General features: G+C 40.1%; 1 protein-coding gene across 1 annotated transcript in view; it reads left to right on the top strand.

Annotated features, from left to right (window-relative positions):
* The window catches only part of LOC104616778 (mitogen-activated protein kinase kinase kinase kinase 4-like), a gene marked incomplete at its 5' end in the record, with an annotated part of 54752 nt that extends 34849 nt beyond the window's left edge, over positions 1-19903 (top strand). Inside the window, 8 exons of the mRNA XM_010281898.1 lie at positions 170-328; positions 1956-2099; positions 3334-3468; positions 5516-5616; positions 6196-6345; positions 9604-9763; positions 18544-18683; positions 19487-19903. Coding sequence (XP_010280200.1) covers positions 170-328; positions 1956-2099; positions 3334-3468; positions 5516-5616; positions 6196-6345; positions 9604-9763; positions 18544-18683; positions 19487-19570 — 1073 coding nt within the window. The remainder of the gene's footprint in view (positions 1-169; positions 329-1955; positions 2100-3333; positions 3469-5515; positions 5617-6195; positions 6346-9603; positions 9764-18543; positions 18684-19486) is intronic.
* Positions 19904-20139: the final 236 nt, after the last annotated feature.

The following is a 20139-nucleotide window of genomic DNA, read 5'->3' as shown; positions in this document are numbered from 1 at the left end:
CTGAGGAATTTTCCAGATATATGTGGGGTTTTTTTCCTCTGGCTATGTAATGCTTCTGAGGTGTTTTGTCACCCCTCTGGGGTTTCTTTCATTCTGCCTTAAACAGGTCAAATGTGAGATATAGCCAAATGCTCGCATTTTTCATGATTGCATATGTCTTTCATTCTAGCATCTAGTGCAAAACCTGAGCCTGTCAGGAGAGAAAATGCAAGGAAGGGCTCCGTTGTCAACGTCAACCCCACGAATATCCGCCCGCAGAGTGACAGTCCAGAAATTCGTAAATACAAGAAGAAATTCAACTCGGAGGTCCTTTGTGCTGCTTTGTGGGGTAAGCTCAGAAGCATTTGGGCATGTGTTTGGAGGGAAGGCAGCAGCAGGAGAGGCTGGCAGTATACGCCAAGCGGATTTCACAGTTGTATTGCACCTCCCCTGTCAGAAAGTCCTGGAGTGGATCACTGAGTAGATACCTGCGTCACTCGCATGACACACTGCCTTTCTTTTTAGAAGATGGCAAACCGATGACTTACAGTTGCAAAGGATTTTGTGCATCAGAATGAGAAAATGTTTTGATCGGGCACCAGATTGAAACTGCTTGTTGGAAGAGCCAAAAGTTGCAAATGTTTTAGTGACTTAGTGCGGCTTATGATACTTACCCTTGTCTTGGCTGTATACAAGTACAGATGATCACACTAAGCCCTGACCCAGTGGAAGTGATCCAAACCTGGAGCCATTTGCTGTCATGTGTGTTAGGTATTCCAAGAATCTGAAGCAGGTCAGACGTCAGTCTTTCCAAAAGTGTGGCTTCCTTAGTTCCAGCTGCCAGTGCTTACTCTGAACCTCACTGGATCACCCTTTTTAGAGGATCAGCTTCACATGGTGTAAAACCAAGATGAGTGTAGTCAGACCAGTTTTCAACAACTGTAGACCTTGTCCCAGTCTCACACTAGCTAAGCTCTTGAGTTGTTTTTACCTTCTTTCTTCTTCAGAAGAACAAACGAATCCTATGGGACTCAGCCAGCCTTTTACTCCTGCTCACTTTTTGAGTCTGGAACGGAAAATGAATGAAGTAGATGAAACATTATCCAAAGGAAATGTAGATTTCCAGTTTACAGCTTCACAGATTTTGTGTAATGTATGTTTGTAGGAGTCCAAGATTTTAAATTAAGAACAGAGCTGTGTGGCAAGGTCTGTAATTAAATGTGCGTTGAGGCTGAAGAGCACCAGGTACTTGTCAGAGCATTGCTAGTGGAGGAGGTTGCTTGTTACAGCCGGATACCTCCTGTCATTTCTTTAGAACCTGCTGATTAAGAAACGTAGCTGTCATGTCAGCCGAACACAATTTTTTATATCCTCTGATGTCAGCAACCCGCTGGAGCCTTCGCTTCCTTGGAAGCAGCTGGATTTCAGATGGAATCGCTCCTTAAATTTGGTATTTGAAAGCATTCTTGCAAAATACAGACCATTTTCAAACAAACCTTCTGCTTCCTTGTACCAGCACCCCTTCTTCCCACAAGTTTGGTCCTCCTGTGATTTGAGTGTTGTATTTGGAGAAAGAGGGGTTTTTTTTTTTAATTTTTTTTTTTAATTGGTAGAGACCCTTAGATCATTTAGGTGGATCACCTGTGTTACTAGTGGCGTGGTGCTAGACTGGGACTTTTGCAGTGCTCATAGGCACTTTCCAAGGTCACCTAGAAGTTCAAGCTCACAAAGCATTTTCCTCTTTGTTTAAGTCAACATTGACTTTAGCAGAACTACACATGCTTCAGGTTACATGGGCATATAAGTGTTCTGCTGGGTAAAATCTGTAATGGTGAGATCCCTTTTTTCCCTATGACTTTCTCTGTTGGTCAGGTACCATTAAGTGAGACTATGAATCAGTTCTCAAAGCAATGAACACTCAGTGGCCTCTGAATCATTAGGTGATTTATGCACTATTTTTTTCCGTGTATCAACAGGAGTAAATTTACTAGTGGGAACAGAGAATGGATTGTGGCTGCTGGACAGAAGTGGGCAAGGAAGAGTTTATTCGCTGATTACAAGGAGACGATTCCAGCAAATGGATGTTCTGGAAGGACTCAATGTGCTAATTACTATATCAGGTTAGTTCGGTGTCTAAAAGTATCTGACCTGCTTGGGGCTGGAAGCAATTAAAAAGAAGAATTAGGTTATAAACTAGGTTGAGGAATTTCCTCTTACAGAAAATCACAGGACAGTTATTCTTGTTAATAGGAAAACTCTCCTGAATTTTTAACATTTACATTCTGATTTCAGAGAGGTTTTGGCATATTTCATTACCTAGTTTAGGTGTAAAATGGTTTGTGGGAAGTACGAACTGTTTCATACCCTTAAAATGAACTGGTTCTCAGCAAGTTATAGTTCGTCACTCTGTTTCCTTGTTTCTGTGATGGGTGAGCATCTATCTAAGTGCAATTCTATTAAAATACCATTAAATAACCTCATTCGGTGTTCAACAAGACGTATGATCAGTAACATGAAAGTGAAGGCATCAGTAACATTAAATGGAGTAGCATCGTCAACCTCTGCTGACAAACAGCTTGGACTCTGCTCTGCAGTGTAGAGGCCCTTATTCCCCGTGGATGAGAGTGGCCTCAAAGGATGCGTGGTGCATAACAAGATCAGAGGTGTAGGTCCAGCAAGGAATGGCAGCTCCTTGTCTCCAGTCCAGACTCACCATGGTAGGCGGTGGTGAGAGCCGTTTGTCCCATATTGCCAGGTCCAGTTGATTATGTGACGCAGTCCTTCTCTTTAGACTAACCTGTGATCCCAGACTGTTGTTGACCATAGGTACTTGCAGACTAAAGCAACAGAAGGACTGACTGAGATGAAAGATGACAAAGTAATTCTCACCTGGAAAGGCATCCAAAAGAAAGCAGCTACTTGTAATGAAGACTGTCAGTTAATCAGAACTAAATGAGCCACTTATTCAAAATGGCCATTGTAGGCCATACCTGTTCCTTCCTTTTCATCAAAGAGTAAATGCCAGATAGTGTGATTATTTCTGGTAATACATGCGTCTATAGAGACCTGTTCTTTGGCCTGAGGGAAGAATTTTAGTCAGGTGTGAAAATCTTGTGTGAAGCTTGAGTCACAGGGTAAGCGCACATATGCCAAATGCCATAGGCTTGCTCATGTCCAGTTCCCTCGTGTGTGCCACCATCACCCAGGGTTTTGCTTTTCTGCTGCTGGACTCTTCCTTCACCTTGACGAGGCATAAAGACCCGCTGTACTTGAGGTCACAAGACTCTGGCTTTTTGTAAGCGTGGAGGGTTTGTACTTCAGCGAGTTACATCTGTGTGTTTTTGCAAATCCTAGGGAAGAAGAATAAGTTGAGGGTATATTACTTATCATGGCTGAGAAATAAAATTTTGCGCAATGATCCAGAGGTGGAGAAGCGGCAAGGTTGGGTGTCTGTGGGTGACCTGGAAGGCTGTGTACACTACAAAGTCGGTAAGGACTTTTTGTTTTTTTTCTTGCACAGCTGCTTCATCATCCTTTTGCATCTCGTGACACCAGCATTTTTCTTTAGCTCTGTCTTGGGATTGTATTTGGCTTAATATCCCTGAGTTCTTTCAAACCTCCTTGTTTTACATGGCACATGCTTTGCTCCCTGTCATTCTGGGTAGCATCTCTTCTTGCAGCAGTTACTGGATGATGTTACTGGTATTCCTTGTGACGGCTGGAAGAAGGGAGTGCCAGCCCTGGTCTGTTGCTTACTCTGTGGTTTAGAAGTTCTGTAGTTACTTAAGGCTTTAATTAGACTGATGTTTTCTGCCTCCATGCTATTCAGCTTCCCTCCTGGCCCTAAGTAACTGCTAAGAAACTGGACTAGTAAAGTGCTAGTAAATCATATTTGTAGGATGTCCATAGGTAGATCGCATTGGATGTGCTACAGCTCATCCCTGTCTCTAGATCATAAAAGACCTAAATTTAGCTTTGTGTAGACTTAAACACTGGAAACGGTACCGTAGCAGTTGAAAAACCATCTTGCTTTTATTGGGCTTTCAGGCAGTTCATTCTTGAAGATGGACTTCAGTATTGTGATAGTTTCTGTAATTTAACTGCATGAGGGGGTGTGATGTATAGCGCAAGTTTTGCTTTGGTGAAAGATGGCATATGAAAGTGGTACTTCCGTCAAAGTCAAATAGAGAAATGATGTAGAGGAGTGCACAAGGTGGCGAGGTAGTTGACTCATAAATACCTTGCCTGACCTATTTTTGCTTTTATATCTCAAAGCTTTAAGAGTGGCAAGGGTTAAATCCAAGAAAGAATGTGAAACAGATGTGCGTTGTTACTTTCTTTGTGATTGTAGCTGAGCACCCATGTGGTCCACTTCAGTTACTTGTCTTTGACTTTGGTGTGGTGTTTTGTTTTTGTTGGTTTTTTTAAAGTTATCCTAAAATTAGGCAAACATTTGGTAGGAGCTTCTGTGTTTACCTATGACAAGCCCTTCATTTCTTTGACATAACAACTGCTGTTGTTTTTCTCTTGGTGAATCTTCTTTGGTTTTACGGCCATTTGTCCAGGTAGAAGAGGAAAAGGATGTGCTGTTCTGCGTTTTGGTGGAGTTTGGTTTTTGAGGGTGGTGGGTTTTGGTTTTTTTTCTGTTTCTCTGCCTATGTGAGATTTTCCTGACCACTGTCCATCCTTATCCGCTCTTCATGCCGCCGCTATACGTTTGGCCAGTGTGAACTGCTCCTTTTGTAAGCCTCAAGGGCTAATCCTCCCACAGAAAACAAACCTTACTTCAGTAGCGTTAACACCTGCATCTTTTAAAAATCCCTGCCAAGCAGACACTGAATATAAAATGAAGGCTGAATGCATTGGGATGCGATACCCTAGCGTTCTGTTTACAAAGCAAAATGCTTGTCTCTGGCAGAGTGAAAACACAAGGTACCAAAAAGCCTTAATTTTCAATGCATGATTCTTCATTTATTCCTGATGGGCCCAACGTGACCTTAATCAGTTTAGAGAAATTGCTCATCTCTTAAATGCTTACCCATCTCAAAACATGGGAGTCCTTCGCCCACATGAGCACATGGGGATTTAACCCCAGACATGAACTGTGAAATGAAAACTATCCTGCAGAGCGTAACAGAAGTGTTCAGCCAACCAACCACCGTTCCTCCAGAAGTAGCTTATTCACAGTCAGCAATGTGGTGTGTTGTTCACACTTAAAAAATAAAGTTGGCTTAGCTGCAGGGTCAAGACCTTTTTTTCTGACAAGTAAGACTTTTAATTTTTTTTCATAAGTATATGAAAAGCAATATATAAATGTTAAGTCATCTGGCTTTACTGAGAATAAATGAACTATAGGTTTTCAGTCAAAGTGTTGTCACTGGTGATATTAAACATTGATGTCCAGAACCTGTTAGTCTCCCTTGCTGGATAACGTCTACCTCTACAAGTAGTCCACTGAAATTATTTCACGTGATGAGGTGGTCTTTGATTTAAGTGTCTGTCTGGTACCTAAGGAATTGTTCTTCTTGTATTACAGTAAAATATGAGAGAATCAAATTCCTTGTAATTGCTTTGAAAAACTCAGTGGAGGTTTATGCTTGGGCTCCAAAGCCTTATCACAAATTCATGGCTTTTAAGGTAAGTGAAACTTCACTTCGGTTCACATATATCACTGTCTCGCATCTACTCTTTTCTTTTGTTTTTTGGTGCTTTGTATAACATTTATTTCTGGTTAAAGATAAAATGAGTACTCTACTAAAGAAAATGTAGCTCATTTGACATACATTGGAGATGGCAGGCATAAAGCTGTCACAGTCATGATTCTGTTAGATGTGAATAACTTGTTTCAGTGCTGTGCCAAAATGTACATTTGAGTTCACAAATTTGGTGCTGATTTCCCTCTGAAGAGGAAGAAGTTGAATGTGAATGGTATGCAGCCTAATTTTTGCCTAGTCCATTTCTAGAATCTCGATTTTTTTTTTTTTTTTTTTTTTTTTAATTCCCACCCCCCCCCCCCCCCCCCCGCCAAATGCAAGTGAATTATCCAGCTCTCCTTGCAGCTCAGTGGATGATAGATACTTAGCTCCTTAAATGACACATACTATTAAGCAAAAATAGCTGTCTAACTTTTAAGTTTTGAAAAATCTTAAGATCATATATGTAGATCCGTAAAGCAACAGCTTTATTGTGTTATATAGTGTATTTTTCTTTTTCCAGTCCTTTACCTCACTTCATCACAAACCATTGTCAGTTGACCTGACCGTTGAAAATGGACAAAGATTAAAAGTCATATATGGCTCACTAGTAGGCTTTCACGCTATTGATGTGGACTCCGGATCTGTGTATGACCTGTACCTTCCAACACACGTAAGATACTCAAAAAAATTATGTAAATGCCACTGTTCTTTGGACTGTATATTGATGATGATCAGGTTAAGAGTTGTGCTGTATTTCAAAAGACAGGGTAAGAGAACAACTATTGTATGCCAGCTAACAGAAAACCACTTTTCACATACTTTTATAACACTGAAGTTCTGTTAAAAGACTTTTATCACATTTAGAATATCAAGTTTAATGTCAGAAACCCTGTTGTATGGACAGTACTATTTTTAATTGATTTATCCTGGAAACTTAGGACTGCTTAAGCAATCAAAGACACAATAATATCTACATGAATTTAGGTGACTCTTATAATCTGCCATTTTGCTTTTCAATCTTGCTAACAAGCTGATTAAATTATTACTGAATGGAGCTGAAATCTGGCCTGGATCACAAACACCGTTGCAACATATTTTAATCTTGATCCACTGCAAGCATGTTACCCTTGCACCAATGAGTGCCTGTAACTAGAGGAGCCAGGTATACATGTGCACCCATGAATAATCCCAATTTCTTCACCATGGAGCAAAGTTGCATTTGTTTCCTGTGATTCTAGCTCCAGGCTCTGTGTGCAAGATGTGATTTGCCTTTCAGTCATGACTTTGCAGAAACCCAACTTCCAGAGTAACTAAATTTGCTGATCTTCTTACTGTTCAGTTGCCCGTGAAATCAGTCCTTAAATTCAAAAGAATTTTTACATTTTCCTCATGATTTTCTCATTAGATAGTCAAGAAGTTGGCATGTTCAGGTTGATGTGTATGTACTGCATTGTGCATCTGTTCACTGAGGTGATGGTGATCACTGAATTCCTGCTTAAACTCAGATTAACAGCAAAGTAATTCCCCTGCAGAAGTGAATGACTGGCATGGGGCTGTCCCAATATGAAGTCTGTGCTATGGTTTTAATTTTGTTTGCTTATTTTTTAGCTGCTCTTAGATAGTTCTTTTCAAAGCTCTGAGTCCCAAAAACCAGAGAAACTTGGGGGGCTTAGGTCCAGAAAACTAGCAGGTTCCCATGGCTCCAGTGTGATGGGAGGCTCCTGCAAGGAAACTTCTGTGCACACTTGAAAACCTCCCTGAAGTCAACAGAGCTCCACAGGGGCAGAGAGTTAGCTCATCCGTGTGCCATGGCCTCCTTGTATCCCAAGGCAACGTGTCCCACAGTTGCGCTCAGGAGGTCTGAAGAAATCTCATCCCAGATCTGCATGTTGCAGTCTGTGACTGGAACCCTTTTATTTTTTCTTTTTCTCCACTCTCAGCCCCACGTTTTCTAACCAAATGAAAACCCACGCCTCTCGTGCAACCGACTTGGTCACTCTGCTGCCCCGATAAGTGACAGCCTTCAAATTCCATCAGACCCATATTTCTGAGGGACGTGATGTTTGAGGATGGCTGTTAAGTTCATAAACTTCTCTTAATGAAAAAGTAACTTCTAGCTGTTCAGAACAAACTGTTGAATCACCTGCTAAAAGCTTCTACTGTTGATTTGTGTTGGGTTTTTTTTAAGGGACTTAGTATTTGTTTTGATTTGTTTTGTTAGAGGGTTTATTAGTAGCTTTGTTAACTATGCAACTATGAAAACTCTCATCAGTTTATAAATCTAAGTGTGGTGCCTGAATACCATCCCTGGAAGCTGGTTGCTAAGCAGGGTGAATAATGACTTGTCAAAAACATCGTTAGCCCAATTGCCCAAGAAAAGAAAAACAAAGAAAAAAGTGAACCTTCTTAGAGGCTTTAGCTTTTCAACAGGCTGCAAATATAATTATCTACCTGATGAGAGAGATTTCCCAAGTGACTGTCCTGAATATGTGGGGCACCTTCAAGAGTGACTCCATTTGTGTGTGCTCTTCAACCAAAAGCTAGCATGTACTAAAAATATCTTTTCCCTTTAGAGTCTTGAACCTGAAATAAATCTGCTGCTACAGTGGCTCTATCTTTTTTGGCATTTTATTATTTTAAAGAGCATCTGCTAGAATTGGATAACTCTCTCAAGGAGCTTTGTGGTGGCAACAGACCAGACTTTAACAGGCTGACTTTAGCTACTCTTGCTTTCTGGTAGCCTCTTTTCCTGGTTCCCCACCTCTTTCTTCATCTCTTACCTGCTTCGATCGCTCATGCGAGTACCAAGGCAACGCATTAAAATTGCTCTGCGACTCTGGATACCTGTTCTAGTGTTACGGATAGTTGTTGCGGAGGCACGGAGTCAAGTGGTTGGCCTGAGTGTATTCAGTTTGGCAAGTACAGCTTCGGTGCTTCTTTTACTGTTCATTGTGCCCTTACAGTGTGCATAAATGTATGTGTTTGAAGAAAAAAAGATCTGTGTGTTGCTGGCTTGTGAAAGTGATGTAGAAACTCCAGTCATATGCTTCCTATAAAAATATTAATTGTAGTGGTTTAATTTTGCTGTTTAACATCCTGTTTTGAGTAGCGCTTTAAACAAGGAAGTGTTTTGTTACTGTTTTTCTAAGGCTGTCCTCTTTTTCTTTCAAAAACGCTTTCATAAAACCCCACCTTCATGGTTGTATTCTTAAGACTTTTTTTTTTCTTCACTTGGGACATGTTGGCTTCTGGGAGAGATTCTAGTGCATTGAACAGCTGTTAAAATAATTTGTGTGAGTGAAATGCACTGTTCCTGTGGCATGCAGAAATGTGTGCTGAACAGCATTGAAATGGGGAACCCTTTTTAGTGAAGGATGTGGGAAGGGAAGGACAGAGAATGGCTTGTATTTGAAAGGTCCAGGTAACTTTTCAACTTGCTGTAAATATTGTTAAATTTACAGGTTTTAGCTTGTGAGTGGGGATAGGGAAATACCATGGAAAGTGAAAGCACAGATTTCCTGGATATGTGGAAGCTTTTGTCCTTGCTCCAACTTCTGAAATAATTGTAAACTGAAATTAATTTCACCTTTCTTCTATTTATACAACGCAAGTGTTTTGTGAGTAAGTAAATACTATTGTGTCTCAGTGGCTCCACGGCTTCTTGAAACGGGTTAATACTGGTATAAATATAAAGTGAAATGTTGAACATAGATTTGTTTGCAAACCTACTGTCATATTCAATAGGGAGAAGGCCTGTTTCAGAGACTAGCTAGCAAACTATGCAGCCTTGCTGAACACAGGCATTTCTTTCACTTTCCATGAGCAGGAGCTAGTTCTTTCTATTGCTCTGCCAAGCTAGTTAGATTGATGTAGTCACTAAAATTGCAGTCCATTTTCTGATATAAATCTTAGTAAAATATGATTCTAGATCCAGGGGACTATTCGCCCACATGCCATTATCATCCTCCCGAACACCAGCGGAATGGAGCTTTTACTCGCCTACGAAGATGAAGGCATCTACATTGATATATACGGGCATTTCACAAAGGAGACTGTTTTACAGTGGGGAGAAATGCCAGCATCTGTAGGTATGTATGAAAAATAGCACTTTATTAAATAGAAGATCCTGCTGCATGAAGCCTGACTTCTTTATGAGGTTTGTATCCATATGACAGTGGTTGTATGGCACATAAAGCAACTTCTGAGCCAACCAGATGTCGAAAGAGTAAACGGACTTAGGTTTGTGTTAAGACAGCCAATGATTGCAGTAGGGACTCCACATCTGGGGGATAGTCTGTATTCTTGTCACACCGTTTATTGCATCATACCTTGACTATACAGCCAAACCTCACGGAGGAGGCAGCTTACCAGCAGTTTTCATGGAGAGAATTACGTGAATTACAGGGCGTGGGGGGGGGGGGAAGGTACTCGTTTCCTACTTAGTTTATAGCCCACAGCGGTTTATGTAAAAATTCACAACTATAGAGGTCAGTTATTGAAGAGGTCTGAAATCGCCCCTTAAATTTTATCACTTTAAATTCACAGTGCTGCCAGCCCAGGGTATTTCTAACAGATTCTCAATCTCTCCATGCTTGCAGTTGGCTTTGTAGGAGGAGATTCCGATTGTATTGTAGCCAGGACAGCTGTTGGTTTCACCTTCCCCAGAGGGCTTCAAGGTCACAGAGTGGGGAAAACCAACAACAACACAGGCGGATTTTTGGTTTTACTATTTGTTGGTTTTAATTTCTTTTCTGGCTTGCTCCTTTCCTTCTGCATCTTAAAACAAACATACCAACAAACAAAAAAAGGCCAAGACACTTAGATTGTGCAAAAGCGTATTATTAGTTTGGCAGAAACTGGATGCCACAGTGAAAAATCGAGGAAGTTCACCTCTCTCCTTTCACTTCTAGCTGCGTAGTTTTAGGAAAAGTCCATGAAAATCAGTGGAGTAACACCCTTGAGTAAATGCCAGGTCTGACATTTGTAGAGAGTGTTAAACAGTACTGAGGACAAGAAGCCCACCTCTGGAACACAAATTGCTACACGACAATTTATTTTTTCACTGTTTCGATAAAATTCAGCAACAAAACTGCTTCAGTTTCAAAAAAGGGGTGTAAGGTTATAAGCTAACTATATAGCATTTCCTTCCCTTCACTGAATAGCCCTAGCTCCAAGTTTCAGCCCATATTCCAGTGCTACAGGGCATAATTAAAATATATCAAGTCAATTCCAGGAATATCTAATGGTCTTTGATATGTTGAAATTTTATATCCCCTCTGAATTAATGTTAGAAACACCATAAGAAATAATCAATAATCAAAAAACAATTACTCAGCCAAGGTAGGAGGAGTTCTAATGAGAAATATTGAACATAATTGGAAGCTGCACTGACCAATGCTGTCTGAAGGAGACTGAAGCTTTGAAGAAGCGTGTAGTTGTGTGACATGCTTCCTTAGGCTTTACTGAAAGTAGCAAGCTTATTTAACATGAACATTTTCTTAAAACTGTAATGTCTTATATGCCCACCACGAGGGGGATATGATATATGATTTTCATAAATATTTAAACTCTTCATCGGTTAGAAGTCCTTTTTCCTGTCTTGAGAAGAAACAAATTTGAAAATCAGTTGCAGTTATACAAGTGTCCTGCCAGAGATTAACCCTAATCTCATGTTTAATACTTTTTAAACCATGAATGTGTTTTGTAACTATTATAGGCTTTTGTAACTACTACAGGCTTTTCTAGTTGTATTACTCTTACTATAAGCTATGTCCTAAAGAGTCACTGTTACTAGATAGGTGGTGTGTTTCAAAGACGGATGATATATAAGGAACAAAGGGCTTTCTTACATCCTGCTTTAGATAGGGGAATATTGCAAGAGGGGTTGCATAGATCTAGGACTCCTACTTGGAAATTTGCAGTTTGTGTCACTAGGTGTCAAAGCTTTTTCATTTAATCAAGGTAAGAGGTTCCCGGAATGCCTCAGAAGTAGATCGGAGGGAGCTTGAGTCCTTCTTTCTAATGTTGCTGAAAGTACTGAATCATCAAACCCACAGATATGAGAGATAGGTTTGTAAGGCATTCTTGTAGCCTGGAAATCATACTGCTGCAGCCTCAGTACAAGCTTCCTTGCGCGTTGAAGTGAATAAAGCTTCACCGCTTTGGACCAGCTGAATATGTGATCTTTTGTGCCAGTTGATTACTCTAATTTAAAACATCCTTCTGTATACATCTGGCTAGGCATGATATTCTCAGTTTCTCAAGGCTGATTACATCTTAATTAGAAGGAATGCCATTTGGACATTTGCCTTTCCATGTGCTCATGCAGCTATTTCTCCTGTTCTTCAGCACACCACTATGATAATCATTTGCATGGAAAGTTATCGGTATGAAATTGCCTAAGCATTTTTGTTACAGTATTTTAGGGCAGTTAAATAGGAAGAGGATGAGGAAGATGCTTCTGAGGGTGGCATCCTACCTGGTGAATTTTACTATATAGGAGTCTCATCTGTGTGACTTGTTAAGATTTTCTCTGTAGTCAGTCTAGAGAAGTGGGCACTACTGGGGGGAAGGTGGTGCCCATCCAGGGACAGGTAGCTAGGACAGGTATAATGAAACATCCTGCTGGGGAAGCAGAGGGTGAGTTAGATGAAGTGTTTTGGATGGTAAGTTTAGGAGAGCTGAGTACACAGCTAGCTCTTTGTAGAATTTCTGCCAGTGCTCAGAAAGCAAGACTAAGTTTTCTCTGGAAGGAAAGGTGTCCGTCTCCATCCATCTGCCTCCTTCGTTGTTTACACTTGTGCAGATTCCACAGCTGAAGGGAGGCAGTCTCCAAACAGCCTCTCTCAGTTGTCATTTGAAAATTTTCCAATATGTTAGCTGGAGAACCCTTGTGTTCCTGCTGCTGCTGCAGCACTTCTGGTATCTCAGAATGGATTTATTTGGAACAGAAATGGTCAATCTTTGTGATGTGGTACAAAATCAAGTTGACTCCTGATTGAAATTACATTTCCACTAAAAAGAAATTAACCTAAACTATAACTCAACACACAATTCAAGCTTTAAACAAAGAGCTCTGTTAACTATTGTTTTAGTAATTGTTTTCCCACTAGCTTTTAATTTTCTTGATCCTTTGAAATTCTTGGCTCCAGACAAAAACGTTAACTATTACGAGAAGTGCGAGGAACTGTGTTATTTGTGTGGTCAAACTTAGGGGGAGCTTGAAAGTTTCATAAGAGATCCCATTTTCCTGGAATTTCCAGACCCATTTCAGACCTCCTAAAGGTTGTATGAGCTTATCTTGAAGTTTTTGCTCCGTGTTTCAGAGATAGAAGGGTCTTGTGTTAACCTCAGGGTGCTCTCTAGTCATCTTTTGCTCATTTCTTAATTTCTTTAAACAATTATTTTAAAAGAAAACTTTTGTAGTTGGTGAGAATATCTTGACTACAAAAAATAGTTCGTATTATAATTGATGGATTTAGGGCAGGGAATCTAAATATAGCTTACTCTCACAGTCTTTAAGTTGGGACCTCTGTGACCAATCTGTTAATAAGAAATTGGAGAGGAAACTCAAATCCCATGGGAAATTAAAATTGTAGAAGTACTGTATCTATGTTTAATCTGAAAGATATTTCACATATGTAGGGCTAAATACAAATATAGCTGTAATATTTTCTTTCTATAAAACAGGATTAAAAAAGGGTTTAACATCAAGTCAGTAAGATTTGGGAGCAGTCTTGCCCTTTTGTGTGAGTTGTGAGTTATTTACAGTATGTAATCTTAGAGGGTTGGCACAAAACTGGATATTCCCAGAGTGGGGAACCAATAAAAGTCCTTATTTCTTTTGCCATGTACATGTTAGAAGCAAAAAGGATGTTATGTAGAGAAATGGACAACATTGCCCAAAAGGTGGCTGAATTACTGCCTCAGTCAACACACTTAGCGGTTCTTGAAACAGTTGCTGACCGGCTCATGCACAGAAAACGCCTGCTGGTATCTGAATGATTCTTGTTGGTCAGATCTCCCGTGCGCTTTTGCCCGAGGAAACAGCAAAAAGCATTCAAACAAGCAAACTGTCATCCCAGAGACATTTCTGGGTTGGGTTATCAGTTCTACTGGAATAATTACAAAGGAGTGAGCAACAACTGGCAGCAGAGCAGCTTTGGAACAGAGGTGCAGAGAAACATGTGTTTAGGGGAAAAAAAAAAAAAAGATTTAGTTATAAATTTATTCCTAGCTTGCTTGGTGGTTAGGGAACTGTATGTGTTTGCCCTTTGTTTAATGCAATCTAATCAAAACATACAACAGAAAACCACCTGCCTTTCATGGCCAATTTCTTAATTTGTCCATTCGTGACTTTATTCAGCCTTAGGGTTTTTTTGCCTTCTTGATTTTGACTCTCTAGCCTCTCTCATTCAGTAAAAGTTCTCCACAGCTGTGACTGGAAGAATAAAAATAGCCACTTTATCCAGGCAATATAAATAATAGCATTAAAACTAACAGAATTGCACGAGAGAAGTTACCAAGTCCTTCCTCAGTTTTCCTACCCAAAATTGCTTAACCTTGGGGGCATTAAGTTTTAAAGCATGGGCAACATACAGAAGTACATGCAAGCAGCTAATCAGTCCCTAATCAGCAGCATCACTGGAGAGCTTGAGACTGGGTTTCAGTGGGAGCAAGCTTTGCTACATCACAGGACACTGTTGGTATCTTTGTGGGTTATCTCCATTTCCAATACTCAACACGCATGTCTCCCTTCCACTTGTCTAACAATAAACAAACATGCTTTCCCCAAAGAGTGGGGAACCAATAAAAGCCATGATTTCATAGAGCATAGTGGGTTTGACTGAAGGGACAAAGAAGGGTTCTGTAGAAGTGTACTCAGTTTTAAGATCTGTATGGTCTCTAATAGCTGCTATCTTTTACTCTTAGCAAAGTAAATATTGGATTTTTATATTTGGAGATGTATATATAAAAATATTGGATATATATAAATACTGGATATTCTCATTTTAATGTTTGTGCCCAGCTGCATAGTTGCTTGAAGCAATCTTCTCAAACATGTATACAAAAGCAAAATTCAGTAGCTTTTTTGCATTGGAATTTCACCTATGCACATACTGTCTCCAAAAAGGAATTCAGTAAAGCAGTGTACACTCTTTATTACCCTGTGAAATGGAGTTTGATATCATGACTCAGGCACACAAAAGTGGATCAGACTCTTTTAATTCATGTTCAGTTTGTTCATTTCAGACTTCTTGGTTTATCTGGTATCAGTTGCCTGGGGAATTTTTGGAGTCTCCATCACTAGAGGTCTTTAAGGTCATGTTAGACAAACAACTGTCAGAAGCAATACTGATGTGGCAGAGAGATACGGATGGAAGAGAAGTTGCATTAAGATCCCTTCCTGCCCTATTTCTGTAACACTAATCAGAAAAGCCCAATTTTATGATATTTTACTAAAAGCTGGCCTGATTCTGCTCTCATGCAGAGGTGAATTGGGAGTAACTGCTTAGGGCAGTGAGCCGAATTCAGTACATGAGATCAGAAGAGGGATTTTCGAAGGGAAAGACTTTAAGAAAGAAAGTAAAGGTTGAGATTTTAGCAGTACCTGGATTCTGTGGTACCAAGTGCACTTGTCTCATTCAGACTGTGAGTATGCTACTGGTCTGAGATCATTAGCTTATGTCAGTGACACTTCATATAAGTTAATGGATCCGGTATGGCTCAGTAATTTCTTTCACCTTTCCTATCTCCCTCAACCATTTCCCTTTGAAGCAGTCACTTCGCTGAACTGGGGCTCCACTCAAGTTATTAGCCGCGGTAAACGGGAAACGCCAAGTCTTGCCCCAAGTCTAGAGCATTGCTAATGCTTTCACGATGTTAAGAAACTGATTTTGATCTCACTTTGCTATGCTAACTTTATGGCACATAATCTTTGATGTCCAGGGAGTAATGCTGGTATAAATGGTATAAGGACATTGCTCATGCACAACTGTCAATCTTTCAAGATATGTGGTAATCTGGGTGAAGCAGGGGAGCCTCAGGTAACTGACTGACTTTGTTTGAGTACATTAAGCAATACTGGCACATCAGTCTGAGTCAGTATATGCCTTTTCTGCTGAGCTACTGTCCAAAGGACCAGAGTGGCTATCTAAGTCTAGGGTTGCTAGAAACCAGTACAATCTTACATTGTGTGTAATGTAAACACCCTTATATGTTGGCAGCTGGAACCATAGGATATTTTTATCTAAAGCTTCTTGGGATGGAAAGTGGACTCAAAATAACCAGGTTGCTCATGGTATAGGAGCTTTTGTTCTAGAATAAGACAACTTTATTCTGAGTATCTAATCTGCTTTCAATTTCACATGAAACACTTGTAAGTGCTCCCACATGGGAAGACTACCAAGGCTAAGTACTGACCTTTGAATTCATAGCCTGCTGTCCTCCAAATTAATTTGCATGTATAATATATAATTTGTAACTGGACAGCGCACAAATGGTATAATGGGGCCTTTTTGTTGGCATGTAATTCCACAGATGCAATTTGAGAAAGAACTTTTTGATTCTGCTACGAGTTTCTGTGCTACTTGTACTTCAGCTGAAATTTGCCGTTGTCAGTTGACAAGTTCTCAGGACAGCATCACTGGCTCAACTTGGTGTATCTGTTTCATTATGTTCCTACTGTAATACTGCTTGGAGATCAGGTCTCTTCTGAACATAAGCAGCAGTGGTCCAGTCATCCAGGGCCTTCTATCCTGGAAGACCTGGAGGTTGCAACTGAGCCTGATTAAGCTGTTGCTGAGAGCTGCAAGGATCCATCCAATTGAAATCTGCCAAAGGCATGGATACAGCTGATACAGACGCAGCATGCTGAGTGCAGATTTCATGCAGTGGAAAAGATAAGGAGACTTATGAGTGGATTAGGTCTTTGTTGCTGGACCTATATGACCTATACTAACCAGCATAGCCATAGAATGTTTTCACGCTGTTTATATATACACACCTGCCCCGCTGTCCCACCCCTGGGAACCATAGTGTGCCTCTGTTGTGTTCAAAAGCGAAGTTTGAAAAAGGTAATGTGGTGCCAGTTGTTACCAAAAAATAGCAAATGTCTGAGTCCTGCATCATTTTTATCATCTTCACTTTGTGTTGTCTGGGCCTACCTTTCCAGCTCCTGACTGCACATTGCCTGGGTGCTGCCCATGCTCATCATGCTACCGCTGCCGCGATTCAGAAATGTTAATGACAGTCTTCCGCGCAGCCTGCAGTCGTACTGCCCAGTCGTAAAGCCTGGCAACTGGAGCATAAAGAAAAGATAAAAAAATGTGTTGATTTCAGGTGTTTGATTTTTAGAAAATACCCCTCGCTCTCTTCTCTTCTGCCACTTACCCTCAGTTGCTCACTGCTGTTTGCTTTTCAAACAGGATGGTTTCTTCCCTTTCCCACATGACTGGAGCGCTGGGAAAGAATTTTCTTGCTCCCGGCCCTAGTGGTAGGGAAGCCGTCAGTGTGCACAAAGAATAACTGAAAGGGAATTCTACTAAACAGATCTAGGGGAAATTCGTAGACTTTGAGAGAATTAAAATCACAACATTGTAGCCAAACCACATAAGTTTCCAAGGAGGTGTCATTTTCATACACTTGTTCCGACAAGAATGAAAGCAAGGATTCCAAGTTAATGTTAAATCAACTGCTAGAAGGACAGTCACTCAGACATACTGCCTTTATTTTCTGCTGTCCTTCTAAAGTGGGATCACAGGCTGTTGCTTCCTATCGGTGTGTACTGAAAGTTTTGTTTTTAGACAAAAATCTAAATCAACGCAGGTTTTCAGGAACAGACATTGCTCGCACCAGTGATGTAGGGCAGGCAGGCACTGTGCACTGAGGCCAAAAACCCAGCCATTCCCTCTACATCATTTCAGAGCACCAGAATTCTCAGACTAATGAAATAACAGCTCATAGTTAAGCAAGAAGAACAATTTCTAAGCATTGACTATCAATAGAGCATAACTACTGTGTTTTTTACCTTGGAAGCCCATACATGCACTAATCGGAGGACTTTCATTGAAACTGTGTCTACTTTGAAAGCTGTGGTGTTAACTCCTTCATCACTAATCCAATTTCTCATCTAATTGCCAGATTTTACAAAAGTAACATAATAAGCTTTCACAGTGCTGGAGTATCTTCTTTTGTTTTTGGAGACACTGCATGAAACCAGTGATGGGAAGACGATAGCTAAGGAGACCAAATTCATCATGCCATAGTCCTGGATTCAAAAGTAATTAGGTTTCAGACTAAGCTGAACTCTGTTGTAAATACAAACCCAACTTCCTAACAGGAGTGTATAGAGAAGACAGAGTCAAGACTTTTCTTGGAGATGTAGAGTGAAAGGGTGAGAGGCAAAATGGGCACAAGTTGCACCAAGAGAAATTCCAATTAGGTATTGAGAAGAAATTTTTAACCTTGAAAATAGTGATGCATTGCAGCAGGGCCTCAGAGAGGTTCTGAAATAGCCATCAAAACATGTCTGGACAAGGTCCTGAGTAACGTCTAATTTGGCCCTGCTTTGGGGGTTGGGGTTAAACAAGATTGCCTTCAGAGGTTTCCTCCAACCTTTTGTGATTCTAAAATATACAACAGTAGCATACTTATGTCTAGAGTCTAAAATAAATGAGAGGAGAAACTGAAATTTAATTACCTTTCCCAAGGCTTTTTGTGCAAACTTGAAATATAAATAATTCAGAATATATTGTTCATATATATAAGCAAAGAGAAATGCTTCAGATCCATATTGACATAAATGAGAATCAGAATCAGTCTTACAGCTGTTAAATAGTATCAAATCTTTTTTTTTCTTCTCTTTTAGCTTACCTTCAGTCTAATCAGGTCATGGGCTGGGGGGAGAAGGCGATTGAACTACGCTCTGTGGAAACAGGAAATCTGGAAGGAGTATTTATGCACAAGAAAGCACAGAAGCTAAAATTTCTATGTGAAAGAAATGACAAGGTACAGAGATGACTACAGTGTGGTGATATAGCAAAAAATGAGTAATAGTTGACTATGACACTAAGAGCATTTAAATTTTTAACTTTGTTTTTACATTGGTTATTTCTTACCTTAGTATAACTTTCCCATTCAAAGCAAACGTAGCCACGACCCCACAAAGCACACGCTATGGATATTCCGCACTTTCACACCGCCCTACTTGAGCCAGCTCTGTTTTAACTCCTAGTCCACCCCTCCTTAACTGGTATCAGAGGTGATAACAACGCTGGCCAGACTCCAGCATAACATGTGTAGTGGGGAGGGCTGGTGAGTTAGCCCTGATGATGCCTGACTACAGGACTGCCTCTCCTGGGCTACTGAAATTACAGGTAATTCAGAGCAGCCAACGTGGGAAAAAACCCAGTGCTCTAATACTTGAGATATTGCAGGCTCTAGAGTATACATAATCAAGTATGATTTCTTACATACAGCAGTGCTTGATAAATGTTCTGTGAAACCTGTTTAGTCCCACTGACATATTTAGAAAACTGGGGCCCCAAAACTCTTTAGATTAATTAACTATTTTTAAATGTTCTCTTGTGTCTTTCCAAATAGGAAAAGAAATAAACCAAATATATCCTTGTTGTACCACAAGCACAGTTTCACTTCAAAAAGTTTCTCATGGGTTTAAAATTTAATTGTGATGTCCATATGTATCCTTGTATTTGTGACTGTGGCATTCTCTCAGATTTCCTGTATGGGTAAAATATTCTCATAAATGTAAACTGACAGTAGTATATCTTTTTTTTTTTTCCCTTTTCAAGGTGTTCTTTGCATCTGTACAGTCAGGAGGCAGCAGTCAAATATATTTTATGACTCTTGGTCAAAATGTACTGTTCAACTGGTAAATCACATCAAAATGGAGGATGCTTTGAAATTCCCTGTAGGTAGCAGTGTAAAATGCTTGGAGGTAATATACTCAAATTTGCACTCTTTACCTACAAAAATTTTGTCATTATTAACTTACGAAAATTCATATTCTTTCAGTTTGGAAAGAATTCCAATTACCAAGTATTACAAACATGTTTAGTTTGTCTTCTACAATATGTTGCAAACGAAGATTGTATTCACGGTGTTAGGAGGGAACAACTTTAATGAAGAACGTAGCCAATATAAGAAGCTCTTGTACTCTGAAAAGTGTACAGTTTCATTTTCACAGATGATGTAATGTTATCTTGAACTGAAGTCTCTCTCTTTTTTGGACAGCAGTATCTGTAGGTAAATAAAAAACCACAAACAAGTTGGGTGACAAATTGGAATCTACTTTATTTTGAATTGGGTTTTGGCTTGTTTTGCATTTTAAGCAAGCTGTTACCGTTTCACCAAGACTCACTTGTTCAGATCTTATAATCAGTGAAAGAGCAACTGTTCATGACTGGGCCTAATGCAGATTGGGACGCTTGCGGGATCGTATCCT

The sequence above is a fragment of the Phaethon lepturus genome, unplaced genomic scaffold, assembly GCF_000687285.1.
Source record: "Phaethon lepturus isolate BGI_N335 unplaced genomic scaffold, ASM68728v1 scaffold14662, whole genome shotgun sequence".
Lineage (NCBI taxonomy): Eukaryota > Metazoa > Chordata > Aves > Phaethontiformes > Phaethontidae > Phaethon > Phaethon lepturus.
The sequence above is the reverse complement of the archived record's forward strand: the minus strand, read 5'-3'. Positions and strand labels throughout refer to the sequence as shown.